Below are 27,011 nucleotides of genomic sequence, written 5' to 3' on the forward strand. Positions count from 1 at the left end.
CTACTAATTTATTAGAAAACATACCATGCTACTGTGTATATTTGATATAAAGGAATGCGTGTAAACATACTTTAAGATAAATAAATGGGCATGGTAGAAGAATACAGGTAGATGTATCAACGTTTGGGAACATTGATGTGTCAAAAAATGTTTAATCTAGATTTTATATGTTTCTCATACGACGCCAATCGGAGGTTGTTATGATGTGCAATTGTCAACAATTGTTTACAAATTTCTATAATTTTTCATCAAAATTTTACATTTTTAAATTGGTTTGAAGTTTATTGTCTCAGCAGCTGTGGCGATGAGACTACCTGTATTCTTCTAGCATGTAAATCAGTGAATTGCCAGAAATGGAAAACTAATACAAATGTAAAAACTGCATGACAACCCTTTAAAACCAATGTATGAACAATTAGGGAGCGTTACGCTTTTCCCCCGTAGTTCTAGTCCAAATTCAAATCCAAAAATTATAAAAGCAGTAGTCTTTCTATGGATGATAACCTTTTGTTAATGCTAATTTTAGTTTGTTATTTAATCATCATTTTTAATATGTATTTCAATGGTTTTATTTTCAGGCCACTCCCTACCGAACAAAACACACAAATTGCCAACTATCAAGAAGTACTTCCAGGTATGTTTACTTTTTTTAAGTCCAGGTAGAGTTTGTTACACTTTAATATTAGGTGTGTACGATAACTTTCCTAGCAAAGATTACTCAGTATCTTGTACCGAGAGAATTTTCTGTTACAAGTAATTGTTAGAAAATCGAATCAACATTCTAATCATAGTAAAATTATCAAGGTGGTTTCATTTCAAATGAGTATACCCAGCTTTGCATTTTTCTGACAATTTGCCTTGTCAAATTAAAGTGCGAAGAGCGCAAGAATGGTAGAAGAATACAGGTAGATGCAACAACGCTTGGGAACATTTATATGTCAAAAAAATCGAAATGTTTTTTTTTTTTCAAATATAAGTATATTTTTATATGTTTTTTTGTACGACCTCATCCGAGGTAGAGGAGGAGATATGCGTTTTCAACAAATTTTACAAATTTTTCATTCAAATTTTTCAATTTCAAAATTTGTTCGACAGTTCATTGTCCCACCAGCTGTGCCGATGGGACTACCTATATTCTTCTACCATGGTAGTCTCATATCAGATAAGTATATCCAGCTTTGCATTTTTCTACAATTTGCTTTGTCAAATTTAAGTACTTTACCACATCTGATTTTGGTGTATAAACAATGAGGTGTTGTCAAAGGAAAGATTAAAAAAAATGTTAAATTATGATTGTACAGGCTTACCTTCTTAATTCTACCATGATTTTAATTTTTAGATATTTAATGGCATTTAATGTTAAATACATGACAGAATAATAGAGGTGGAATCATTTGCAAATCGAATATGACAACTCTTTTCCAAATAACTCGATCTTGTTTTCTTTTTTTCATATAAAAATTATTTTCATATCTAAAATATATACGTATGACGAGTGGCATATTTTACAAAAATATAAAATAAATAATCTATTATTTTCGTTGTTCTTTCTTTAAAACGACGAATAAGATCTTGAACCATGGTAGAACTAAGAAGGTAAAATCATGCAATCATATGTTTAAAATTTTTTCAAATTTTGTCAAAGGTCATTGTCAGATCCATATTCATAAATCCATAGTATGCACACAGGAGGGGACTATTATCTATGCAATGAAATTTGACAACGTAAATTACAGAAACGCAGAGCTGGGAATGCTTATTTGAAATGAGTTTACCTTTATTTCATTGCACCATGTCTTAAACATATAACAAATAGAGGCTTTAAACACTTCATTTTAATGAAGCTTTCTCTGTTATATAAGTTCTTGCATATTACTCGAATGACGTTTCTTTAAGAGTCAAACCCTCAGAATAATCAGTTGAATAATGTTGTCAAGATCTTACTGCATTTTTTGTTTTATGCGTTTACTTAAATTTTTCATGCATTTTGACATTGCGGAGAAGATCAGCTGATCTTATCAGATAGCATTTTCAATAGACTTTGTTTTCTTATTGTATTGTTATATTTTTTTTCCTCTCTATCCCATAAATACAATGCAAGAAGAACAGATTTTCGTATATTAATTTTTTGAACTGTATTTCCAAATAGAATTCAATAAACATTTGTGTAAATAGCATTAAAGTGTTAATAATCATGTTAGCTTTTGTGAAATAGAGAACAATAGCAATTGTTTTCTATTGTTTCGGTGCTGACTCTGAGCAATTTGCTTTCTTCCAATGTCAATCACCTCCATATCTGATCTATTTCAAATATTTGTGCAAACACATGTATAAAGCATTGGACATCAGCATGTTTTATTAAAACCCATGGTAGAAGAATACAGGTAGATACATCACCGCTTTGGAACATTGATATGTCAAACAAATTAGTGTGTGTTTTTTTTTTTTTTTTAATACGTAGATTTATTAATGTTTTCCTATACGGCGCCAATCGGAGGTTGTTATGATATGCATTTTTTTTAATTTTGAATAATTTTTCATTTACCAATTTCGATTCCAAAAAAGCTTTGACAGTTCATTGTCCCAGCAGCTGTGTCGATGCGACTACATGCATTCTTCTACTAAAGGCTAATTCCAGTGTAGAGGACCGTTTAGACTATGCCCTTATACGATTTGATTTAAATCGAATGTTAAAACGAAATATTTGTGCATACCTCACTGTGTTTTTCTCTGCGTTTTTAAATAGAATTGACAAGTATGACATGATTTAAATGTGGATCTTAAAGTTCTTTTTAAACTTCAAATCGGATTGAATAAATCTTGATAATGAGGATTACTCTGAATTAAAATTTGTATGTAAACGCGCTATTAGTCTTCACTTGTTGTCAAAAGTTTTCGTGGTAGAAGAATACAGGTAGATGCATCGACACAGCTACTGGGACAATGAACTGTCAAACTAATTTTGGAATTGAAAGTTTTGAATGAAAATTTATTTTCATTCGTTAAAATTGTTGAAAAATTGCATAACAGCCTCTGATTGACGTCGTATAAAAAAAACATATTAAAATCTACTTATTTTTGAAAATAGCAAAAACATTAAAAAAATTGACAAGCGTTAATGCATCTACCTGTATTCTTTTACCATGTAAGTTTTGTTGCGAGAATAATTTACGTTTTCCTATAACGCCAATAGAACGGTACCGTCCGATTTTCAATATTTCGATCATTTTAGCAACATTTTCTCACGAAATTGTTTAAAATTAGAGTATAGATATAGATTTCACTGCATAAAAAGCAGGTTCCCATCTCTGATTTGTCTATGTACAATGGATTTATAAATACAAATTTTGACAATATGATTGCATGACTTTACCTTTATAATTCTATCATGCTTCTTCTTTTATAATTTTTTTTTACCTCATGGTGCAGGGTATTATAAGTTCGGATGGACCGAACTAAGCTTTTTTTATATGTTTATATATATATATACATATATATATATATATATATATATATATATATAATTTAAAACAATGTGATATCAGCTGGTCTTGAATATAAATCTTTGGTATGTTGTTGTGTGCTTCTGTTTATACTCAGTATCTAAAAATATCAGCTAACTTTACTTTTAAATAATCTCAGAATCGTTGTGAATGTTACTTATTTTAAAAATCATTAAAAATGCTGACGTAAATGCGGATCCATAAATTATTTTGTTTTTTTTTTCAGATATGCTTAATGATGTTGGTGATATTATTAAAAGATTTGGTACAACGGAAGGGTCCAATTGGTTTATTAAAGTAAGTCGAACGATAGAATATCTTTTCATCTTTGTTTTTTATATAGAAGCCAACCGATGACTTCAGCCAGTCAAAAAAGCGTTTTATGTAATGTCACCTTTAGATTTGTACTTTTTCTTTTTTGTACGAAAATAAAATAAACCAAATTTTACTAGAAAAGCAAACAGCATACCTAATGAAAATGCCATTAGTGTAAGCGTAACGTAATGTACTACAATCTAAACGTAGCATATATATCAGTTATAAGAGTCAGCTGTTCTCACACATGTAATATCAACATACAATACCCTGTTTAAAACTCTATGTTCTCAATTTGTTTTTCAGGCTATTGAATATCACCTGGAAAAATCGGCATGTAATATTCTCCAACTTACCACATTGACCTATGACCAATATATCAAATCGAAAAATATTTCTACACAAAATCACCAGTTGGCTTATATAATGGGCTATTGCACCGAGTTTATGAATATTAGTGTGTTAATGCTTGACGATATAATGGATGATGGCGCCTATCGGAGAGGTCATTCAACGTGGTATAAAATGCACGGAATCGGATTGGCAATTAATGATGCTTTCATGATTGAACATTCAGTTTACATGTTGCTTAAACATTATTTTGGACATTTACCGTTTTATCGACAAATATTGGAAACTTTTCACGAAACTGTATTCGTAGCCGCGTGTATACAAAGTTTAGACTTGATATATGCTAAAAATCCCGTTAACACTTTTAATATGGAAACCTATAGGATTATGGCAGCTAATAAGGTGGCATATGATCATTTTTACTTGCCATTTGCAACGGCGTTATATTTGGCTGGGTAAGTGGAAGTAATGCAAAATACAAAAAGTTTAACATCGGAAATGTATGGAAATAAGCATAATAAGTAAAAAAGTTGCGTCGGGCCGAACTTTGTATACCCTCCACCATTTGGAACGAATTTGGCAATCTTCAAAAAAAAAAAAATAAATAAATAAATAAATAAATAAAATTCGTTAAAAATTCTGTTAAAATCTTAAAAATACCAAACTTAGCCGTCCACGACGTCGTGGACCTGCATAGGCAACTTTTGTCGTAACCCATTACAATATTCAAATGCGAAACTTGAAAAAAATCGGTGAATGTAGCTAAAATCATCAAAATATAGGGAGGCACTATTATATGGGGACTATACTAAAATGTGGACCTGCACAGATATATTTCTGCCTGAGGCTGCAGTATCCATTTCGAACTTCAAACACCAAATTTGAAATTATTCCGGTGGATAATGTGGCTAAAATCATCAAAATACCGAATATTGGGAGGTACCGTTATATGGGGGCTATACGAAGACGTGGACCTGAACAAACAATTTTCTGTCTAAGGCTGTAGTATCCATTTCGAACTTCAAATGCCAAATTTGAAACAATTCCGGTGGATAGTGGCTAAAATCATCAAAATACCGAATATCGGGAGGTAACGTTATATAAGGGCTATACGAAGACGTGGACATGCACAGACAATCTCCTGTCATATGCTGTAGTATCCATTTCGAACTTCAAACACCAAATTTGAAACAATTCCGGTGAATAATGTCGCTAAAATCAACAAAATACCGAATATCGGGAGGTACCATTATATGGGGGGCTAAACCAAAACGTGAACCAACATGACCCACTTTCAATATCAAAAGTCCTGCAGACATAAAATACGTTTGAGTAACATTTTATCAATCTACTTCATTTCGTTCGGAAGCTATAGTGTTTTCCGCAGACGGGCGGACATCCCTAAATCGACATAGAATTTTATGCTGATCAAGAATATTTATACTTTGTGGGGTCTAAAATGTATATTTCGAGGTGTTACAAACGGAATGATAAACCTAATATACCCTCCGTACAATGGTGGAGTTTATAAAAATGACTTAAATCATGATATATTAATTAATTATGTAAACGATTTTAATGTAAACCTAGCCTAAGATATACCATTAAATCCTTATGTAAACCTATAATATTAATCTGGCATTTTAGTTTTTCAGACAAAACTATCCTCAATCAATCGAAGAACATTCTGAGAGAGGTCGGTACATTTTACCAAATAAAAAATGATTATCTGGATTGTTATGGCACTTTAGATACGTTTGGAAAAATAGGAACCGATATACAGGACAATAAATATTCATGGTTGGTAGTTGCAGCAATGGAACTCGCAAATGAACAGCAACAACAAATCATCAATGAATGTTATGGCAAAAAAGGTAGTTAATATTTAATAAAAAAAAATGGTCATATTCTTATATATAATATTTTTTGTAGATCCGGAAAAAATTCAAGAAATTAAAAATCTCTACTCAACGTTGGACCTTCACAGCGTGTATGCAGTCGCATTAGAAGAGTCATACCAAAAAACAAAATCACAAATATATGACATTCCCGATAAGACCATACAAGAAATCTTATTAAAGATAGCAACTAGAGTATATTGTAGCGAAATGTGAAAATGTTTTGATAATTCAAAAATAAAAAAACATAACGTCCTGCATTTGCACCTGAAATGATAAGTTAAAATTGTCAAATCCATTCAATATGTCACAAAAACGACAAATGTCAAAAAATGTGTGTCAGACGTCTAAACAAATAAATGTTGTTTACTTGTGAGTTTCATTGCTCATTAACTTGATTCTTAAGGTTCGTTTACACAAAGCTTAAGCCAGTTTGATTAATAGATCTAGTGGGCTCTTAGGGGGATATAAATGTCGCTCAGCTGAGGTTTGTTTATACATACACAACCAAACATTAATGAAAAAACTATCCAAAAATAATGTAACGAAAAACAAGTTCGAATATAGAATGCAAACAACGCCTTAGAGGAAACGTTTGCGAAATTAAAATGTACCACCGCACCAATGTAAAAATTCGGCGATGATTTTTGTTGTGGGAAGATCTGAAAAAAAAAACACAAAATTTTCTATCTAAACTCGCTGTAAATTTAAGGAGATATAAATACTGCTCAGCTGATGTTTGTTTATGCACACATACACAACCAAAAGGGTTCCAAAAATAGCAAAAAAAATATTGTGTGTTGAAAAATCTAATATGGATATAAATTATATATAAAATAAATACTCATTCAGTTTTGTAAGAAGGTAAAGTCATGCAATCATATGTTTACATTTTTGTCAAACTTATTCATTTGACAATATCTCATTGTCACAATGTATATTCATGAATCCATTGTACATACAAAAATCAGAGATGGAAACCTCCAAATGCAAAGATGGGAATGATTATTTGAAATGACTACCTTCTTAATTTTGCCATGGTCCTAATGTATTCTTGCTGTTACAATAGATCTTAGGCTGGAAATACATAAAGCGCTTATTTGGCTGGCTTCTTCGTAGAGGAACAATGGAGTTTTAAGTTGATTTAGTTCGATTTTGGCCCTAGGCTCCTTTGTTCATTTACGAAGAAGTCAGACGATGACTTATTCCAGCCAAATAAGCGCATTATGTATTCCCACTTTTACTGTGTAAACTTTATGGGATAGGTCAAAGATATACCAAAGGTCCGGTACGTTTTACAGATTGGTTTAATCAGCTGATTTTAGATACGCTTGCTTACGATAACTCAGCTACGAAAACTATTGTTGTTAAAAAATATTGCATTTTATGTTGTTTTAATAAAAATTATAATATTTTATAGATAATCTTTTTTCACAAATTTAATTGTGGTCACTTCATGATATCGAAAAAAAAATTGCAAAACTAATAAATTCAGAGTATTTATATATTTTCACACAACAAACATACAACACTTTTAATTAAATTATATTTATCCGATGACAATAGGGCTAGCTGTGACCGAAAAAGTACGAATGTATTTTACTCATGTATTTCACAACTGAAATGTCATCCCTGTATCATACGATATGTGCAACTTCTACATGTGGAAAATTTGACATTACAAAACATTTCATCTTATAGAGCCTCAAATGAACCTAGCCCTCTCTTTCAAAATGCAAATCTTTATCCGATTGACCATTTTTTTTTTTATCATAATTGACCATTTTTCATGTGATTTGATTAATCGAGGAGAATCATGAATACAGGTAGATGTATCAAGGCTTGGGAACATTTGAACATTGTTTGTTTAAAAAATAGGGCTTTATATGTTTTCTTATACGGCGTCAATCGGAAGTTTTTATGATATGCATTTTGAAACAAAATTTACAAATTTGAATAAGTTTTCATTCAAATGTTTAAATTGCAAACATTGGTTTAACAATTCATTTTACCAGCAACTGTATCAATGCGGCTACCTGTAGTAGACAAAGAAGTTTTTGGTTGACTTAAGGAGTTTTAGGTTGACTTAGTTCGATTTTGACCCTAGGCTCCTTTGTTCATTTCCGAAGAAGCCAGCCGATGACTTAAGCCAGCCAAATAAGCGCTTTATGTATTCCCAGCATTAGTTCGGTTTTTGTCCATAATTCATACTTGTTCAACCAACGAGTTTTTGTTATTTTACGAAAAAGCTAGCCGATCACTTACTCTCACCATTATGACTAAAACAGATCAAAGCTTAAATTGTGACGTCGACGCGTGGTAGAAGAATACAGGTAGATGCATCAACGCTAAAAAATATTGATCTGTCAAAAATTTTAAAATGTTTTTTCAAATATAAGCAGATTTTTATGAGTTTTCTTATACGACGTCAATCGGATGTTATTATAATATGCGTTTTCTAACAATTCTCATGAATTTAAATAATTTTTCATTCAAAATTTTCAATTCCAGAATTGGTTTGACAGTTCATTGTCCCGTCACTTGTGTCGATGTGTTTACCTTTATTCTTCTACCATGCGTCAACGTAAATATACAACATTGTTACCACTTGTAGTTGACAAGTGTGTTGTGTTTTTACCATGGTATATATAAGTATATTATTATATATTTTCTTATACGACTTCAAACGGTGTTTATTAAAATATGCGTTTTTAACAATTTTTACAAATTTGAATAATTTTTAATTCTCAAATGAGTTTGACAGTTCATGGTCACAGCAGCTGTGTCGGTGCGACCACCTGTATTCTTCTACCATGGTTTTTACGTTTCGTTCAGGCAAAAAAGACATCTGTGTCACATTTTCACGCTGAAGTCACGATTTAAACTTTGATTTGTTTCACCCTTAAATGCAGTAAAGAAAGCTTTCTATGTATCTACAACTTAACTATACACCTTCAAGAAAGGAACAATGCTACAATGCCAAATAAAACAAGCTATGTATAATTATATATTAGAAAATCGTTTATCGTTCCGTACCATAGCCTCGGGGATATTGTGCTTTTATTTGCATAGTTTGAACAAGTATTTATCATAGCCACAATTTGAGTAAATAGGTTGAAGTTGTTTTTATCACCGTGTTATTTAATTTTATTCAGGATGTTGCGTAACAAATAATTTGGCGAGTCACGGACTACAGTTAGTTTTGTTTTAACAGTTGTGAGGGTAGACCCTAAACGGATATTTTAGTAAATTTATTTAGTTTCCCACACAAATGATTTCTATTAGTAAAAATCTATGTGGCATATTGAAGCAACAATATTTAATGTGGAATAGAAATCTAATGACAACGAAAAAGTTGCGGTAAAGAAAATAATGTGACTACAACGCTGTATACATTTCGGATTTAAATTATGTTCATACCTTAATTGTAAACCATGGCAAAAGAATGCAGGTAGATGCATCAACGTTGGGAACATTAATATGTCAAATTTTTTAAATGTTTTTTTTTTTAATAATTAGATTTGCACATGTTTTCATATACGACGCTAATCGGAGGTTGTTATAATATGCCCTTTTACAATTTTGAATAATTTTTCTTTCAAAAATTTCAATTTCAAAATTAGTTTGACAGTTCGTTGTCCCATCAGCTGTGTCTATGCGACTACTTGAATTCTTCTACCATGTTGTAAACGCTTGGGAACATTGATATTTCAAAAATTTTTATTTATTTTTTTTTTTTTTTTTCAAAAATAAGTAAATTTTTTATAAGTTTTCTTATACGACACCAATCGAAGGTTGTTATAATATGAATTTAAAAAAAAAATTACAAATTTGAATAATTTTTCCCACAAAATATTCAGTTCCAAAATTGATTTGATAGTTCATTGTCCCAGAAGCTGTGTCGATGCGACTACCTATATTCTTCTACCATGTTATAAATATAGACTTATAGCACGTTTACATACCTAAACTTTACTCGTAATCACAATAAAGTTAACGCATATTCATGGTAGAAGAATACAGGTAGATGAATAAACGTTTGGGAACATTGATAGGCCAAAAAAATATTTAATGTTTTTTTTTATCAAAAATAAGTTGATTTGATTTTGTTTTTGCTATACGACGCCAATCGGAGGATGTGATGATACACATTTTTTTTAAATTTTTACAAATTGTCAATTGCAAAATTGGTTTAACAGTTCATTGATTGACAGTGCTATAGACTTATAGCACATTTACATACCTAGTCTTTACCCGAAATCAATTAACGTATGCTTTGCATGTTCACATTTATTGTGATTGATCAATTAACAGGATTAACCCGGGTCAAGATTTTGTAACATTTGCATATAAACGTAGTTAGGGTAGAAGAATACAGGTAGTCGCATCGACTCAGCTGCCGGGACAATGAGCTGTCAAACCAATTTTCGATTTTAAAATTCTTCATAAGGCACGTGTGATGTAGATAACAAATTATGTATTTAATTTTTTTTCAACAGATGTCTTACAGTTGATAGGCCCAAAGAAACTAATGCTGGAAGGCATTCATCGTGTAACAATCTTCCAGGTAAATATTTATATTACATTAACAATTAATTAACTAAGGATAATCTACTTTAAATGCACTATAAGTAGAAATTTTCAAATCAAACGCTTTAAAAATTGGTATTTAAACACACTATAAGAACTTTTATGTACACATGTCATGGTAGAAGAATACAGGTAGATGCTTTAACGCTTGGAAACATTGATATGTCAAATTTTTTAAAATGTTTTTTCAAAAATAAGTAGATTTTTATGTGTTTTCTTATACTACGTAAATCGGATGTTGTCATGACATGTATTTTTCAACAATTGTTCAAATTTTTCCTTTAACATTTTCAATTCCAAAATCTGTTTGACAGTTCATTGACCCAACAGCTGTATTCTTCTGCCATAGAACATGTTCTAACTCATAAAAATATAAACAAATGTACGTTTATCTCTTCTAGATTATATACTCGATGTAAACAAAGCCATTTCCAAAATTAATTGCAACATCAAATCGAATTGGTTTAGCCAGATACTTGAGTACAATGTGAAGAAGGACAAACATCAGTGTCTCCAAAATACTTTCTCCGCATATGGCTCATTAATGAAATGGAAGAATCAAACACCCGACTTGAAATCAGTGGAAATTTTGGGTTGGTGTGTTGAATTATTATATTCGGCCGTTTCAATCTATTTCGATATTATCGAGGACAATGGATGGAGACAAGGAAAAACGTGTTGGCATAAATTGAATAAAGTTGGCATCATTGGTCTTAATGATGCTATAATATTGGAAAATTCTATATATTTTCTAATGCATAAATATTTTAAGAATTCATCCAACTATGTACCATTAATGCAGATATTTCATGATGCGGCCCTTAAGAGTGCCTGTGTTCAGAGCACAACTCTCCTGTCTTGCAAGCAACCAGTTACAAGTTTCTCAATGGAAATGTATAAAATGATTGCAAATGCAAAAACTGCGAATTATTTATTTGAATTGCCGTTCAGGCTAGCAATGCAAATGGCGGGGTAAGTATAATGAAGACTACTTTTGACAAAGAATTAACAATAAACGTAGTACTTTTTGCACTATTGTGATTTGATCCTCACAATATCACAATATGTCTTTTGACAGCAAACGTAGTTGTCAGATGAGCTCACTGGCCAATCTTAAGGTGAAAATACATAAAGCGCCTATCTGGCTGGCTTAAGTCATCGGCTGGCTTCTTCTGAAATGAACAAAGGAGCCTAAGGCCAAAATCGAACTAAGTCAACCTAAAACTCCATTGTTCATCTACGAAGAAACCAGCCGATGACTTAAGTCAAACAAATATACGCATTATGTATCTCCACCCTTATTCTTAAAGCGATAGTACTAAGCAGCTTGCCATCGTGATTCGAGTGCTCCTCTGATATCCCTTTGTAATATGTCACAATATATATTAAACTAGGAATCCAAGCTGCTTATGTACCCACATCTTTAGAAGGTATTCAAAAGCTTGCTATGTCAAAATATATGCAAAGTTTGAAAGTGTGTGTATTGTTTTTAATAATAAGCATGGTAGAAGAATACAGGTAGATGCATTAACGCGTGGGAACATTGATATGTCAAAATTTTTAAAATGTATTTTTTCAAAAAATATGTAGATTTTTATAAGTTTTCTTATACGACACCAATCGAAAGCATTTCTCAAAATTTTTTACAAATTTCAATAATTTTTCATCAAAAATGTTTAATTTCAAATTTGATCTGACAGTTCATTGTCCCAGCAGCTGTGTCGATGCAACTACGTGTATTCTTCTGCCATGACAATAAGGTACACAACATGGTAGAGTAAAGAAGGTAAAGTCATGCAATCATATGTTTACATTTTTTTCAAAATTATTTATTTGACAACATCTCATTTAACTTCAAACTTTAATATAACGAATCGTTTAAGGAATTGTCAAAAGCAAGTTTTTAATAAAAAGTGTTGCATTAATTTCTCCTATTTTTAGTATAAATATCCAGGATGCGTCTCACCTATATACCATTATATTGCATGAAATGGGTCATCTTTATCAAGTGCAAGATGATTTCTTAAATTTATATGGATGTTCGGAAAAATATGCCAAAAATGGATCTGACATAGCCAGAAATAAATGTACCTGGTTTGCCGTTGAATTTATGCGTCGAGCAAATAAGGAACAAAAACTAACAATGCAAAGATGCTATGGAAATAAAGGTTATTGCATGGTACAATTAAAAAGGTAAAGTCGTGCAGTCATATGTTTACATTTTTTTTTTCAAAATTATTTATTATTATTTATTGTCAAAATTTATATTTATAAATCCATTGAATACACAGAAGTCGGAGATGGAAACTTGTTTTATATTCAGTGAAATTTAACAAGATAAATTACAGAAAATGCAGAGATGGATTTGCTTATTTGAAATGACTTTACCTTCTTAATTTTACCATGGGATATTGATTCAATTCCACTTATATTTACATATACATAACTGCATAATTTTTCAGATCCCCAAATGATACAGTGTGTCAAAGATTTATATGCCAATATGGAACTTGATGCTGCTTTCAGATTATTTGAAGAGGAAAAATATGATATAATTGAAGCGTACATACATCAATTAAGCGAATTACCTAAAGATATATTTTTACAGAATTTAAAAGATATTTATTTAAGAACACGATAAAATAACTATGTATGATACATTTTTGTACGTAAAATTAAATGGAATATTATCTCAACTACTTTTCATCTTTTTATTTATTATCCATCATGACAGAATAGTACAAGTACTCGCATTGTCACGGCTGCTGGGACAATGAACTGTCAAACTGATTTTTAAATTGAAAGTGTTGAATGAAAAATTATTGAAATTTATAACGAAAAATGCTTATCATAACAACATCCGATTTTCGTCGTATAAGAAAACATATAAAAATCAACTTGTTTTTGACAAAACATTTTGAAAATTTTAACAGATCAATGTTCCCAAGAGTTGATGCATCTACCTGTGTTCTTATACCATGAGTAGATACAACGCTTAGCAACATTGATATGCCAAAAATGTAAAATGTTTTTTAAATATAAGTAGATTTTTATATATTTTGTTATTGGACGTCAATCGGAGGTTATTAAATGCGTTTTCAACAATTTTTACAAATTGAAATAATTTTTCATTCAAAATTTGGTTTGACAGTTTATTTTCCTGGCAGCTACGTCGAATTCGAATAATTTTTCATTCAAAATTTTCAATTTCAAAATTGATTTGACAGTCCATTGTGCCAGCAACTGTGTCGATGCGACTATCTGTATTCTTCAACTATTTATCTACATGTATTTTTCTACCGTGAGCTGTAGCTGTTCTGCCTTCTTATTGCACAATGACACCATGTATACATGTTTTGACATTACAAGACTTCCATAAGAAACAAATTCACTCAGATGTTTTCTATGTTCTTCATTGCAAATCATTGTACCATGGCATACAATAACAATAAGCAGTTACACCGATCAAACGAAATGTCAAAATTTGTTTACATTTTGATTACTGTTTGCTTATTTTTCGCACTACCACAATCTAATCACAATATGTGTGTTTTCATCTACATCAAATAAATGTAACATGTGACCACATACCTTCATTGTTCACAATAACAAACGTAAACATATATTGTGAATAACATCGATTAGTAGATTAAGTAACGTACACTACGTTCCATACGAAACCTCTTTCTTACTTTTCATTCATCTTCTCCACTCCCAACACAACCCATATTTTAAACATCTGTTTCAGTGTTGTCGGCCGTTTTGTTTTGATTCCTTTTGTGTTGTCCGCCTTTCCCTTTTGATTCCATCTTTATTTCGATTTTCTCTCTGTGCTGTCTTTCTTTTCAGTGTTGCCATATTGTAGTGACTGCCATATTGTAGTGACGCAGTCAAACGAGTCAAACGCATAACAACGAAACTGAGAAAGTGAAATCGGAAACGGGATCTATTATTGAGACAATATTTACAATAACAATAGTGAAGCTCAAACGAAAGTGAAATATATAAAATTATAAAAAATGTTGAATTCCTTGTTGAGAAGATTGCCAAGAAGTAAATTTCTGCTGTCAAATTGTAAAGCAACAACAAATTTGGCAAGACCCACCACTGGGGGTAATGAAACAACCAACATTTGCAACCGTTATATTTCGACAAGTGATATTGTCCAGAATTCGGATAAAATCCATACAAATTCTAGTCCCAATGAGACGGAACGTATTGGAGGATTACCATTGGAGTTGATAAACAAAAGAAAATTGGAAAACTCTTCAAGGTAAGATGACATAGAAGATTAACCAACCGGCTTAAGATTACACATAAATACGTAACATTGGTATTTTGGGTTAGAGCAACATTACGAATTGTTTACATACCAAACGCACAATATACCTATCCCATATGTATGCTTACCTATCAAATTGGTCAACGATATGCTTAGCTGATTTTTCTATTGATCACGTAGATTGAGATTTTTGAGTTTTGAATGCCTAATTTATTGGCCAGACCTGGTATGTGCATTATTGGTTTCTCACCATGACATTTGTAAGTGATTGACTTTCGTTTTTGTTGATGTAGGGCTTGTTTTTATTGGTTGGATGACACTGATAAACAAACAGGTTATACTATCACTGTGCGAAGATGTTAATTTGCTCTTTATAAATTTCATTCTTTAGGAGATTTTGTATGCATGTATCTTTGGATCCTAAACATTTGGTACAATATCCTTTCTTTGTTCCTCAAAATAGCCATTGATTTTTTTCTATCTCTTTTAAGTGTTTCTAATTATAGAATGGGCTGTGTATCTATAATGCGTAGCTGGTAGTGTAAACAATTCTCCCACCTGCAGTAATGATCTTCATGAATGCTACACAACTTAATATTCCATGTATATGGTCCACAAAAACCTCTATCTATATAATAGGCAAGAAAATAGTGTACAGGGTACTATGTCTATGTGCTTTTGTTTGTAACAGGCAAAAAAGGACAAAATTGAGTAGTTGTAATAGCTGTAATAGCTATGTATGTTGTGTTCCTTTCTTCTAATCCGGTTCTTACTTTAAGTTGAAAATGGTACCTTCCCTATTTTCGGCATTTTGATGATTTTAGCGACATTATTCCCCATAAATGTTTCAAATTTGGAATTTGAAGTTCGTAATGGATATTTCAGCCTTTGACAGAAAATTGTCTGTGCAGGTCCACGTCTTCGTATAGCACCCATATAATGGTACCTCCTGATATTCGGTATTTTGATGATTTTAGCGACATTTTTCACCGAAATTATTTAAAAATTGGTATTTGAAGTTCGTAATGTACACCACAGCCTATGACAGAAAATTGTTTGTCCTGGTCCACGTTTTGGTATAGCCTCCATAGCATTTGTATTTGGTACAAGAAAAAAATCAGGTAGGGCTCTTGCCCTTGTCAAATCTAGATGTAGCTTCAAAAAAGCTATGTTCTCCCACTTGATTTTGAATTTTGGATTATGCGATAAAGAATTTGTTCAAGTTTGGACCAAATCGATTCAAATATAGCTCTAAAAACCGTAATATGCGCTCTGCAGAAATGACATTTGGTACAGGAGGTCACAAATAGAATAGATGAAAAAACTGCAACCAACTTCAGACTGCTGTCACTTCCAAGCTACTCGTCCGACACCTCTTAAAAATATCCCAGTGACAGTTCATTGTATTCTTTTCAAGCGTACAAAAGCATTTTGATGAGCATGAGCATGATTGAGCGATGGGCCAAAATACCGCAGAGCAACATTCCGGCAGCATGGGACGGATTCATTGGCCGCCGTTTGAAGACCATAATTCGTGCCAAAGGTGACCAATTCGAACAGTTGCAGTTTTTTTATCTCGTTCTGTATAGGCTATCAAAAAGTCAAGCCCGTCCCACTTTTGTCTTTCCTTACAAGTCTTAAATCATATTTACTTGTCGATTATAATTGCTCTACTTAAGCCCAAGAGTGATTGAAAATAGATAAAAATTATTTTAAATTATATTATAGGACCCTAGCGATGCAGGGCATGAATGGTCAATTATTTAGTCTATTATCTAGATTGCGCGTGTAGTTTTGTTATTTATAATATTCAACTTCCTCTCGTTATCATAAAAATAAAACAAACAAAGAAATATTCATATTCGACCTTTAGATGACACATTTCCTCCTAAGCTCTCAGTGAACAATATATCTTTTTTTTTTTAAATGCCTGCGATTTCATCTGCACCGACGCTTGTGTTTCATTGATCTTTTGGAGAATTTGTTGACACAAAATATTTGTAAATTTCCAATGTTTTATTTTTTTTTTTTTGTTTTCACACCTATTGTTTCATTATCTTTTTACAGAGCATTGTCAACTCTACAAAATCATCCGATACCAGCAGCAACTCGCACCGTCGTATCAACAGAGGAAAATCGTGAATTTTTAGCCATATTCCCTGGTAAATATTATTATGCACACACATTTAATTACATATATTAATATATCCCCCATATCTATTAAGCAATTTGCAACGCTAATTAAAATTAAGGCATTAAGCGGGTAATGCAATTGTAGAGCATTGATAACAAGGCTGCGAATTAAAATTAGCTAGCTCCAAAGTCTTCAGTTTTATATAATCAATTTTACTTTATAATTAGACCTCGTCGAATGTGAATGGTATTAAAAATATCAAACAATGTCATTACAATTAACAATTATCATTGTTGCCACCAATATTAACCTCTAAATAGGGTATATTTTTAATTTCATTTATCATAGCTTCCTTGAGTATTTATTAACTTTTAATAATAGGTCATTGTTTCAATTTCAACAATGGGACATTGAACTCATCTGCATTGTCTGCATGTTCATTATTGTTGTTCAAAAAAAAAAAAACTCTGAAAAAAAGAGATAATAATGGAATTTTATAGATTTACCCTTTTGGGATGCCAGACTATCTATATACCTTTGTTGGTACAATTTGTATACCCTCAGCCATAGATTTCCCATTTTGGAATACCGCGCCATATAGATGTCTTTTAAAGTTGACAGACCTTTGTTAGTAAAATTGTTATACCCTTAGCCATATGGCTAAAGAGGGTTATATCATTTGATTAGGCCAAAACGTGCCTTATCGAAATAACGAGTTTAGACCCTAGGTCTCTTTGGACCAAATCTGTTTCAGGACATTTGTAGTCGATCTAGCAATGTCCGTCCGTCTGTCTATCTGGCTCTCGAGGGGATCCAAACTTGGTACATCGTAATATTATTGTAAAACTTAGATCGAGTTCGGAGAACGGCAATATCGATCCACTCCTTCTGGTAACTCCCCCATAAAATGTCAACATTTTCAATGAAAAAAATTTACTGCATAATCCGATTTTTTCCCAACTTTGCCAATCCTAATATTTGCATCAATGCTAGATCAGGTGCGAAAGTGGACAATATTGGCTCACTCCATCAGATACCTCCCCCACAAAGGGTAAAAAATTTGAATATTCATGAAGCTCATAAAACAAGAAATTAATATCCGATTTCATTCAGACTTACAACAACTCAATATTTCCATCAACACAAGATCTGCGATAAAGATGGTAGAGATCGGACCATTCCTTCTGGTACCTCCACCACAAAGAGTCAAAGTTTTGAATAACAGAAACGATCATAAAAGCCGAAATAAGCATCCGGTTGTCTTCAAATTACACACATCGCAATATTTTTATTAACCCAAAGTCTAGTGTGAAGATGAAATATATCAGTATATCAGTCCTTCTCCTCCTACCTCCCCACAAATGGTCGAATTTTTTAATATTCATAAAGCTCATAAAACACGAAATTGACATCCCATTCCATTCAGACGTGGTACATTTGAATATTTCAATCAACACAAGGTCTGTTGTAAAAATGGTAGAGATCGGACCATTTCTTCTAGTACCTCCCCCACATAGGGTTCAAGATTTTGAAAAACAAAACTCTCTTTAAATTTCACACATCCAAATATTTTTGCTAATGCAGGATCTGTTTTAAGCATGATATATATCTGCGAACCCCTTCTGGTACCTATAAAAAATGGGTCATGTAGGTCCACGTTTTGGTATAGCCCCCATGTGATTTTGGCAACATTATTCACCGAAATTGTTTCAAATTTGGTATTTAGAGTTCGTAATGGATACTGTTGTACTTTTATAGTTTGAAATAAAAGCCAATGTTTGTTAATACTAAAGGTGTAAAGATTTATTGGATGATGAGCGTTCACAGCTACTAATTTAAAAAGAATGTAGAAGTTACAATGTAGTGAGTCAGACTCGAGTGACAGACAAAACAAGACTGAGCAAGCTAAAATGGCGGTAGCACGGCGTCCTATTATATGGGCGTTGCCGTATAGGATGTTGCAATATGAGATGCCATATTGTTAATGTGGGTTGCCCCAACATCTCCCTCCTTAAGATGAGAAGGTGATCTTGAAATAGGTTCGACTGGTTGTCTGCGACTTGTTATTCTTTGAGGTGTCCAGTTTGGTGAACCTGTTGGAGTTGCAAAATGTTCTTGATGGTTAGGCAAAGCGATTTCGAATTCTTCAAGTAGTACGTCCAATGGTAGTTTTTGTCGTTCTTGTCTGCTTGACTCTACCGATTCTCTATGTCGAAGTTGATCAGTATGAGCTCGTACTAGAATTTTCCTGTCCCCAACGTCGATTAGAGTGTTGTAAATGACTTTCCCTTTACGCTCGACTATTTCGCCTGTTGTCCAGTAACTTTTGTTTCCTTTGAAGTTTCTGGCATAGACAAATTCTCCGTTGCTAAACTCTCTGTTTTTGGTACCGTGTTTGGTATTGTACTGCTGTTCCATTTTGTGATTGACGTTATACTCAGGCGATTGTTGCTTCCTTAGAACGTCGAAGACCGTTCTCATTTTTCTTCCGATGAAGGATTCTGCTGGAGACTTACCTTCTGGTGCATTGGGATTTGGTGTGATTATTCCTGCGTTTTCTAATCTGAGGAGTTCTGTTTCAATTTCCTTTCTTGCTGCGAAAGGAACTGGTCGTTTGGGAACGAATATTTCTTTTGTGTTTGGCAATAATTGTATGTTGACTTTTGTTTTGCACAGACCTGGGGTACTGTTATCAAAAACTGATTGATAATTCGTTTTCAATTCTGCTATTTCATCAACGAAGTTTATTTGATGACACCATGAGGTTATTGGTTTCTGCCATAGATTGAATGCTTGAATCCAATCGATTCCCATGATATTGAGTTTTTCTATATCTGTTATATAACATTTTAATGTTTTTGATGTTTTGTCGATTGTGACGTCACATTGAAATTCTGCTAGGAGCTTGATTGAGTTTGCGTTTGCGTCGCTAGCGTTGTCAAAAGTTTCGTAGGCTTCAGGCTTACCTATAGCTTTCCATGTGTTGATAGATACAATTGATATGTCTGATGCAGTATCAATTTGAAGTTTTACAGGATTGTTGTTAATTAGGACAGTTGTGTATTTCCTTAAGTCGCGGAAATTAATGTTGTGTGTTTTGAAAACTGCCTTAGTTTTGAATGATTTCCTTGAATTGCTGTATTTCTTGAATTCGTTCTGGTTGTTTTCAGACGATGATTTGAAATTCTTACCAGTCTTAGCGATGTTGCAAAAGTTATTTTTATGACCCACTTGATTGCATGTTGTGCATTTATGTTTCTGGAAAGGACAAAATTTGACGTAGTGAAGGTCTCCGCAATACCAACAGGGTGAATTGGGTGTTTTGTGCTTCTTAAAGTCTTTTGCGTGCTTGTTGAGTGAACAGACGATTTTTGATTGATGTTCAATGAGAATGTTGTCCGATTTGAGATCTAGAATTCGTTGTGTTTCGTCTACTAGTTGATCTAGGTTCATTGTAGTGTTTTCATCATCCAGTACCTTTAGTAAGCGAAGTCTTATGTCGTTGTCCTTTGCTGACTTGAGTCCTAAGACGAAAATGAGACATTTGAATTGGTCGATTTTCAGTTCTTTCATTTTGAATAGTTCGCATTGTAGGTTTACTCTGCTTGCGTATTCTCTGAAATCTTCGCTGTCGCCTTTTGCTAGCTGAAGGCATTTGTATCTTTGTGAGACTTGTGTTTCTGTTTTACCAAAGAGTTTCTTGAGTTTCTCTACTGTATCCTTTAGAGTCATGTCTTCAGGTTTTGCTGGTAATACGTAGTTGGCAAATCTTTCATGTACTTGGTTCGACATTTTTCTCCATAACAAGGCCACTTTGTCATGTTCTTCGAGTGAGCTTGCTTCTTTTTCGAAAACATGCACAAACCTGTTGTACCACGCTTGAAATATCAGACCGCTCTCTGGCTCGTATACGAATGCTGTCATTGACTGTGCTAGTGATTCCATTAGTGCTGCTTTGGATGAATTTGATGTTTGTGGTGAGTGTGGTGAATTTGGTGCTCCTTGTGCTTGAAGAAGATCAGCCATATGCTTTAGCAGTTGCGTTTGTTGCGACATTGCTTTTTGTTGCTCTGTTAACAATTGTAGAATTATGTCTTGAGACATTTTTGCGGATTGTTGTGTGTGCAATTATTGATCAATTTCCACTATCCTCGTCGCCACTTTTGTTGTACTTTTATAGTTTGAAATAAAAGCCAATGTTTGTTAATACTAAAGGTGTAAAGATTTATTGGATGATGAGCGTTCACAGCTACTAATTTAAAAAGAATGTAGAAGTTACAATGTAGTGAGTCAGACTCGAGTGACAGACAAAACAAGACTGAGCAAGCTAAAATGGCGGTAGCACGGCGTCCTATTATATGGGCGTTGCCGTATAGGATGTTGCAATATGAGATGCCATATTGTTAATGTGGGTTGCCCCAACAGATACTACAGCCTGTGACAGAAAATTGTCTGTGGAGGTCTACGTCTTGGTATAGCCTCCATATAACGGTACCTCCCGATATTCAGTATTTTGATGATTTTAGCGACATTATTCACCGGAAATGTTTGAAATTTGATATTTAAACTTCGTAATGGATACTACAGCCTATGACAGAAAATTGTCTGTACAGGTCTACGTCTTCGTATGGCCCCCATATATCGGTACTTCCCGATATTCAGTATTTTGATGATTTTAGCGACATTATTCACCGCAATTGTTTCATATTTGGTATCTGAAGTTCGTAATGGATACTACAGCCTATGACAGAAAATTGTCTGTGCATGTCCATGTTTTGGCATAGCCCCCATATAACGGCACATCCCGATATTCGGTATTTTGATGATTTTAGCTACATTATTCACCGATTTTTTTCAAGTTTCGTATTTGAATTTTGTAATGGCTTATGACAAAAGTTGCCTATGCAGGTCCACCTTGTCGTATAGACCCTAATATAGTGGCCATTTTTTTAAGATTTTAACAGAAGTTTTAACGGATTTTATTCTTTGAAAATTTCCAAATTAGTTCCAAATGTTAGGGGGTATTTACAGCCTTTTTACTTATTTCCCATAGAATCTTGTGTAGTTGCACTTTTTGTTCCTTAGTTTTTCTGCAATATTCCATTTTCATTCATTAATTTTTTCCTAGAAATTGTTAACGAACTGGTGGAAATAACAAACAAATATAGTCCTGCAGAAATTTCTGCTTGGTTTGCCCGTGTAAGTTCTCAATGTATTTTTTATAAATTTTTAAAACTTAAACATGTCTTTCTTTTCGCACAGGCTCTGGAATACAATGTGCCCCATGGCAAATTAAATCGTGGCCTACTCACTGTATTGACATATAAAAATCTGGTCAAATCTGAAGATCTTACAACGGAAAATATCAAACGAGCTCAAATATTAGGTTGGTGTATTGAAATATTACACAGCTTCTTTTTGCTTTACGATGATGTGATGGATAACAGTTCTACCCGACGGGGGCAAACATGTTGGCATAAGGTACCACAAGTTGGGCTGATTGCATTGAATGATGCCCTGATGATGGAAAATGCCCTATACTCACTGCTCAAGAAACATTTTAGATCATTGGATTCTTATATTGATTTAATCGAATTGTTCCATGAGATAACCTTTATCACAACATGTGGTCAAAGCCTGGATCTGTTGAATGCCAATAACGATGTTTTGTCGTTTAGCATGGAAAAATATAATGCAACTGTGGCGAATAAGACGGCCTATTACACATTCTATTTGCCATTTGCATTGGCTATGCATTTAGCGGGGTATGTTGGGGGAAATTGAGAATATTCTACAAGGTCTACAAGTAATACATTTTTCCCTCTCCCTGCAGCATAAAGGATCCCGAAGCTTTTCGGCAATCGAAAACCATATTACTGGAAATGGGGCATTTCTTTCAAGTACAAGATGATTTCTTGGATTGTTTTGGTAATCCAGAAATAACAGGGAAAATTGGTACAGACATTCAGGACAACAAATGTTCCTGGCTGGCGGTGGTCTGTATGCAAAGGGCCAACGAGGAACAAAAACAAATTATGTTGGATTGCTATGGACAAAATGGTAAGTAACATTCATTCTAAGAATGCAAAAAGAAAATAATTAAATTGCCTTGTTTTGTTGTTTCTTAGATCCGGAAAAGACCCAAAAAGTCAAAAACCTTTACAAAAGTCTGGGTCTACCCAACACCTATGCCATCTACGAAGAAGAATCATATAATATGATTAAAACTCATATCCAACAAACATCACGTGGTGTTCCACATGGCATCTTTTTACAGATCCTGAATAAAATCTATCAGCGTGATGCCTAATTAAGCGATCGCCAAACGAAAAAAAAAAAATAGTCGAAACCCCTTTGTTGTTGTCTTAATTTTATAGTTTTAAGATCTATTAGTTGTAATATTTTAATTATTTTTATTGTTTAGCGAAACGTTTTGTACAACGACATAAAATATAGCGCGAACACATTTTTATCTAATTCTACGATGTAAAATCATATTTTGCAAATTTTTCTCTAAAATTTTTAACTAAATCCTTTTCAGCGTCCATATCTAGTTTACATGCTCGCCAGTCGACTTTTTCGTCACAGTTCAAAAGATTTTCTGAACAGAAAACATCTCTGTAATGGGGAAAAATTAAATGATAATCAGTCATCTTTAAAAAAAAACAGGGCTGGGGAGTGGTTTCCATTTTTATAATTGAAAAGAATAATTATTAATAGTTTTAGTTTAGTTTAATAGAGAGGGGGTCCAGACCTATTCTGAAAATAATGAAACTGTTCTTTTAACAAAAGGACTTACTCGGGGTTTTATAGATAAAAAACTAGTGTGGGCTTTTATAGATAGAAAACCACAACAAGGTCTGTAATATATAAAGCCCCTTTAAAGACAGACATCTTTGCAATATCTGACATTAACTCAGCCACATATTCCCTATTCAAATCGGGTATAGGCCTATATCAACTCCTGAAGTTGTAGTACAGCCGATTATTATCTTTATTTAAATTTCTGATTTGCTGAGGTGATTGAAGACGTACCTATTTTCATTTAATTTATATTACAGTTGAAGCCAAGAAACAAATTTTTATATTATTTATTTAATGGACAGAATCTCGCCCTGCAATTATATTTTATTTTCAATTTTAAATTGGAATATTGGCCACGTTTTGGTGGGTCCAACATATAAATTGTTTCTTCTATTATAAGCCTTTTTAAGGTTTTAACAAGTGTTCGGAGTATATTCTATTACCGAAGTCGAAATATACCTCCTGGTCTGACTTATTTCAAAAGAACTAGCATTTGACCCCACTGCCATATAATTTTAGATAACAATTATTGACATTTTAAAAGTTCTTATCCCATTTTAAACCATAACGAATTCAACTACGTTATTGGTGGAAACCCGATTAGAGCCCATTTAAAAAATTTCAACATCAACTCACCTTGCAAAGTGTATTGGAAAATGTTTCATTTGCCTTGTAATCAATGTTGTATCATTTGGCAGCTCCGCTACAAAATATGGTCCCTGTTGTGGCAACATCTGAGAATCAGCCAATTGAGGTATTGTTTCAAATTCCAAATTGAATTCTTCAGATTTATCCTCAAATGCGTGTGGTATCTTCCAGGCCAGACCCTCATCCAATGCGAAAACATTAATTTGCAAATGTGAAGTTTTATAATTTCTTTCAGTGAAACAGACAACCTGGTTTTGTGCTTTAAAGAATTTCTTCAGGGCTTTTTTAAAACGCAACAATTCCTTCCAATCTTCTTCGGTTAGTTGAGCAGCACATGGTATGTGATTGATGGAACAGCATAGTATGTGATAATCATTAATTGGTCCTTTGGCAAGGGCCAAATAAAAGTGGGTACCGATTGTAATAATCAAATGTTTCTCCACACTTGGGCAAGATAAGCAAAACCAACATATTTCTAGGGGCGAAAGTGTTAATCATAATGTCAGCTTAGCTTTTCTGCCACATACCTTGGTCCCATTGCTGCACCTTGGGCTTTTTATGTTGGCGATCGTTGCCACCGCTAAAACATTTCCCTCTATCGTTTTTGGATTCCATATCAAAGAAATACTGTTTGCTCTCAGTCTAACCAAAAAAAAACATTATTTTTTCAAATTTGAAATTCTGCATAAATGGAATATATTTACCGCATCACCCTTTAATTTTATATCATTAAAATTGAGATCGGCAAATGGACACTTAATTTCGATGGTGGTTTTCTGAATTAGTTCCATTACACGCATTTTTTCCACCGGTGTCAAGCTTAGGGCATAAATGTATTTCTCTTTTTCTGCATTGCCCACATCGGCAAGTGATATGAAACGTGTACACAATTCCAATTGTGTTATTTGATCGGAGGGCAATCTGCAATATATTCATGAAAATTTAGGAGTAATAATTGGCAATGTTAAAATATCTAATTTTATCCACATTACCTGTAAGGTGCAGGTTCAAAATATTTCTTGCTCATTGCACAGAAATGATATCTAGGTTTAATATCACGGCATAAAAATGACAGCAGTTTAGATGTGTTTTTGTTCTAAAATGGAAATAACGTTAAAACACATGTCAATATGTACATTTATAACCTTAGGCTCACCTCTTGTCCATCATTTGTCGTTATTCCATGGGGCCATGGTGAGCTTAATAAAATATCAACACCACGATAATCGGAAGCAGATGATTTATTGACCAGGCATGAGTTTCTCACCGCCTCAATATCATCCAGACCAAAATAGAATTCTTGCTCAGTGGCACCTGCCGGCCTTTCTAAACCACTAATGTAAGCAATTTTGACCCCCGATGATAGAGTATAGAGACCTCGTTTACCCAAATATGTAAGGTTGCTACAAATTTCCCCATCTTGGGTATTTTCATAATATGCTTGGACATTTTTATTATTCGGCCCCAAAATGTATGTTGGAACAGGAACTGAAAAAATAGAAGAGGTTTTGTTAAAACTTTCGTTTCCACTTCATATCATTGCGAACTTACTGTGTTTGTGTCCATTCCTATAGGCAATGAGCTCCTCATTTTGTTTTTCATCTTCGGAAAAGAAGTCCCCCACACATAAAAGGATTTCAAAGGGCCCCGCTTTTTTGTTGATGCTTTCGACGCGCTGAAACATTTGCTTGAAACGTCCTCGAACATCTCCACATACTAAACTGAAAAAGAAACAATATATTGTTGAAAAATATAGGAATATTAAAATACCCTACTGGAACACATCTAGTTTTAATCCTCGCATATGAAATGCCACGCATTTTGGCGGGAATATAACGGATGCTACGAACAACACATGATGCTCAACAGCAATACTTGTCAAATATTTCACAAAGATGTAGAAACTAACACTTTAATTTTCTGATCCATCTTCAGCAATGAAACGTTGATTCTTGGCCAACAAAAATGTTTCCCAAGAAAAGAAAATATACGATAAAAATCAGTAATCAAAACAAAAGAATGTTGAAGCGAGTCGACTGCTACTAATGAAGCGTCGCTTTTAAAAGAATTGGGATGGCGTTTATTTAAGTGGATTAAGTTTAATGCTGTCAATATTACTATTTCTTTTTTATGTTTTTTAAAAATACACAAAATTAATATTTATTTGTGCAATGCCGAAATAATCCACAGTGCCAATAAACAGCGAAATGCCGCCTTCACTGTGAAAATCATCTGGCTTTGTTGTCTGTGTACGTTTAAATCACTTGCCATGTTTACTAATGTTTCACAACAATTACAACGCAAAATAAGTGTTTGCATTATTATTACATTTTCATTACCTTTTGTACTTTATTTTGTTACAATTTTCTATTAAATATAACATTTCCTTTCCAAACTTCACTGGTATACTTTACGTTACGCTAGGTACTAATTTCTAAACAGTCCTTTATAACGGCGGCAAAGTATTACTAGGACGGCAATGGGCT

At 33.2% G+C, this 27,011-nt stretch overlaps 4 protein-coding genes across 5 annotated transcripts; 3 read left to right on the plus strand and 1 right to left on the minus strand.

Annotated features, from left to right (window-relative positions):
- The first annotated feature begins 583 nt into the window (after positions 1-583).
- Positions 584-6,465, plus strand: LOC101896699 (farnesyl pyrophosphate synthase). Its single transcript, XM_011293746.3, has 5 exons — positions 584-634; positions 3,730-3,800; positions 4,125-4,624; positions 5,817-6,043; positions 6,102-6,465. Exons 2-5 carry the CDS (start codon positions 3,732-3,734, stop codon positions 6,281-6,283), a joined length of 978 nt encoding a protein of 325 aa, XP_011292048.2. The 5' UTR covers positions 584-634; positions 3,730-3,731; the 3' UTR covers positions 6,284-6,465.
- A 4,106-nt stretch (positions 6,466-10,571) lies between these two features.
- On the plus strand, positions 10,572-13,298 carry LOC105261749 (farnesyl pyrophosphate synthase-like). The gene is made up of 4 exons (XM_011293750.3): positions 10,572-10,634; positions 11,059-11,629; positions 12,599-12,825; positions 13,120-13,298. Exons 2-4 carry the CDS (start codon positions 11,202-11,204, stop codon positions 13,296-13,298), a joined length of 834 nt encoding a protein of 277 aa, XP_011292052.2. The 5' UTR covers positions 10,572-10,634; positions 11,059-11,201.
- A 1,253-nt stretch (positions 13,299-14,551) lies between these two features.
- On the plus strand, positions 14,552-23,550 carry LOC101895546 (uncharacterized). Its single transcript, XM_005182378.4, has 6 exons — positions 14,552-14,930; positions 17,007-17,101; positions 22,202-22,272; positions 22,336-22,838; positions 22,907-23,133; positions 23,202-23,550. Exons 1-6 carry the CDS (start codon positions 14,677-14,679, stop codon positions 23,381-23,383), a joined length of 1,332 nt encoding a protein of 443 aa, XP_005182435.1. The 5' UTR covers positions 14,552-14,676; the 3' UTR covers positions 23,384-23,550.
- On the minus strand, positions 23,461-26,696 carry LOC101895371 (CWF19-like protein 1 homolog). 2 transcript variants are annotated; one of them, XM_005182377.4, is made up of 8 exons: positions 26,435-26,696; positions 26,077-26,246; positions 25,682-26,013; positions 25,518-25,621; positions 25,230-25,446; positions 25,053-25,167; positions 24,514-25,000; positions 23,461-23,691 (listed from the first exon to the last, which is right to left on the minus strand). In XM_005182377.4, exons 1-8 carry the CDS (start codon positions 26,452-26,454, stop codon positions 23,553-23,555), a joined length of 1,584 nt encoding a protein of 527 aa, XP_005182434.1. In that variant the 5' UTR covers positions 26,455-26,696; the 3' UTR covers positions 23,461-23,552. The 2 variants fall into 2 exon arrangements, with proteins under 2 accessions (XP_005182434.1, XP_019891937.1); XM_020036378.2 differs by lacking the exon at positions 26,435-26,696 and adding an exon at positions 26,301-26,371.
- Between the last annotated feature and the right edge of the window lie 315 nt (positions 26,697-27,011).

Source organism: Musca domestica, unplaced genomic scaffold (assembly GCF_030504385.1).
Source record: "Musca domestica strain aabys unplaced genomic scaffold, Musca_domestica.polishedcontigs.V.1.1 8, whole genome shotgun sequence".
Classification (NCBI taxonomy): domain Eukaryota; kingdom Metazoa; phylum Arthropoda; class Insecta; order Diptera; family Muscidae; genus Musca; species Musca domestica.

Bases quoted from the DNA above. Each gene is read 5' to 3' on its own strand.
- LOC101895371 (XM_020036378.2), bottom strand. From the start codon at position 26,329: ATGCGAGGATTAAAACTAGATGTGTTCCA. The intron at 26,247-26,300 runs GTAGGGTATTTT...TTTCTTTTTCAG, and splicing joins TTAAAACTAGATGTGTTCCA to TTTAGTATGTGGAGATGTTC. The intron at 25,001-25,052 runs GTATGTGGCAGA...TTTCGCCCCTAG, and splicing joins GGTGCAGCAATGGGACCAAG to AAATATGTTGGTTTTGCTTA.
- LOC101896699 (XM_011293746.3), top strand. From the start codon at position 3,732: ATGCTTAATGATGTTGGTGATATTATTAAAAGATTTGGTACAACGGAA. The intron at 4,625-5,816 runs GTAAGTGGAAGT...CTGGCATTTTAG, and splicing joins ACGGCGTTATATTTGGCTGG to TTTTTCAGACAAAACTATCC. The intron at 6,044-6,101 runs GTAGTTAATATT...TATTTTTTGTAG, and splicing joins TGAATGTTATGGCAAAAAAG to ATCCGGAAAAAATTCAAGAA.
- LOC101895546 (XM_005182378.4), top strand. From the start codon at position 14,677: ATGTTGAATTCCTTGTTGAGAAGATTGCCAAGAAGTAAATTTCTGCTG. The intron at 14,931-17,006 runs GTAAGATGACAT...ATCTTTTTACAG, and splicing joins AAATTGGAAAACTCTTCAAG to AGCATTGTCAACTCTACAAA. The intron at 22,839-22,906 runs GTATGTTGGGGG...CTCTCCCTGCAG, and splicing joins TTGGCTATGCATTTAGCGGG to CATAAAGGATCCCGAAGCTT.
- LOC105261749 (XM_011293750.3), top strand. From the start codon at position 11,202: ATGAAATGGAAGAATCAAACACCCGACTTGAAATCAGTGGAAATTTTG. The intron at 11,630-12,598 runs GTAAGTATAATG...TCCTATTTTTAG, and splicing joins CTAGCAATGCAAATGGCGGG to TATAAATATCCAGGATGCGT. The intron at 12,826-13,119 runs GTTATTGCATGG...ATAATTTTTCAG, and splicing joins AAGATGCTATGGAAATAAAG to ATCCCCAAATGATACAGTGT.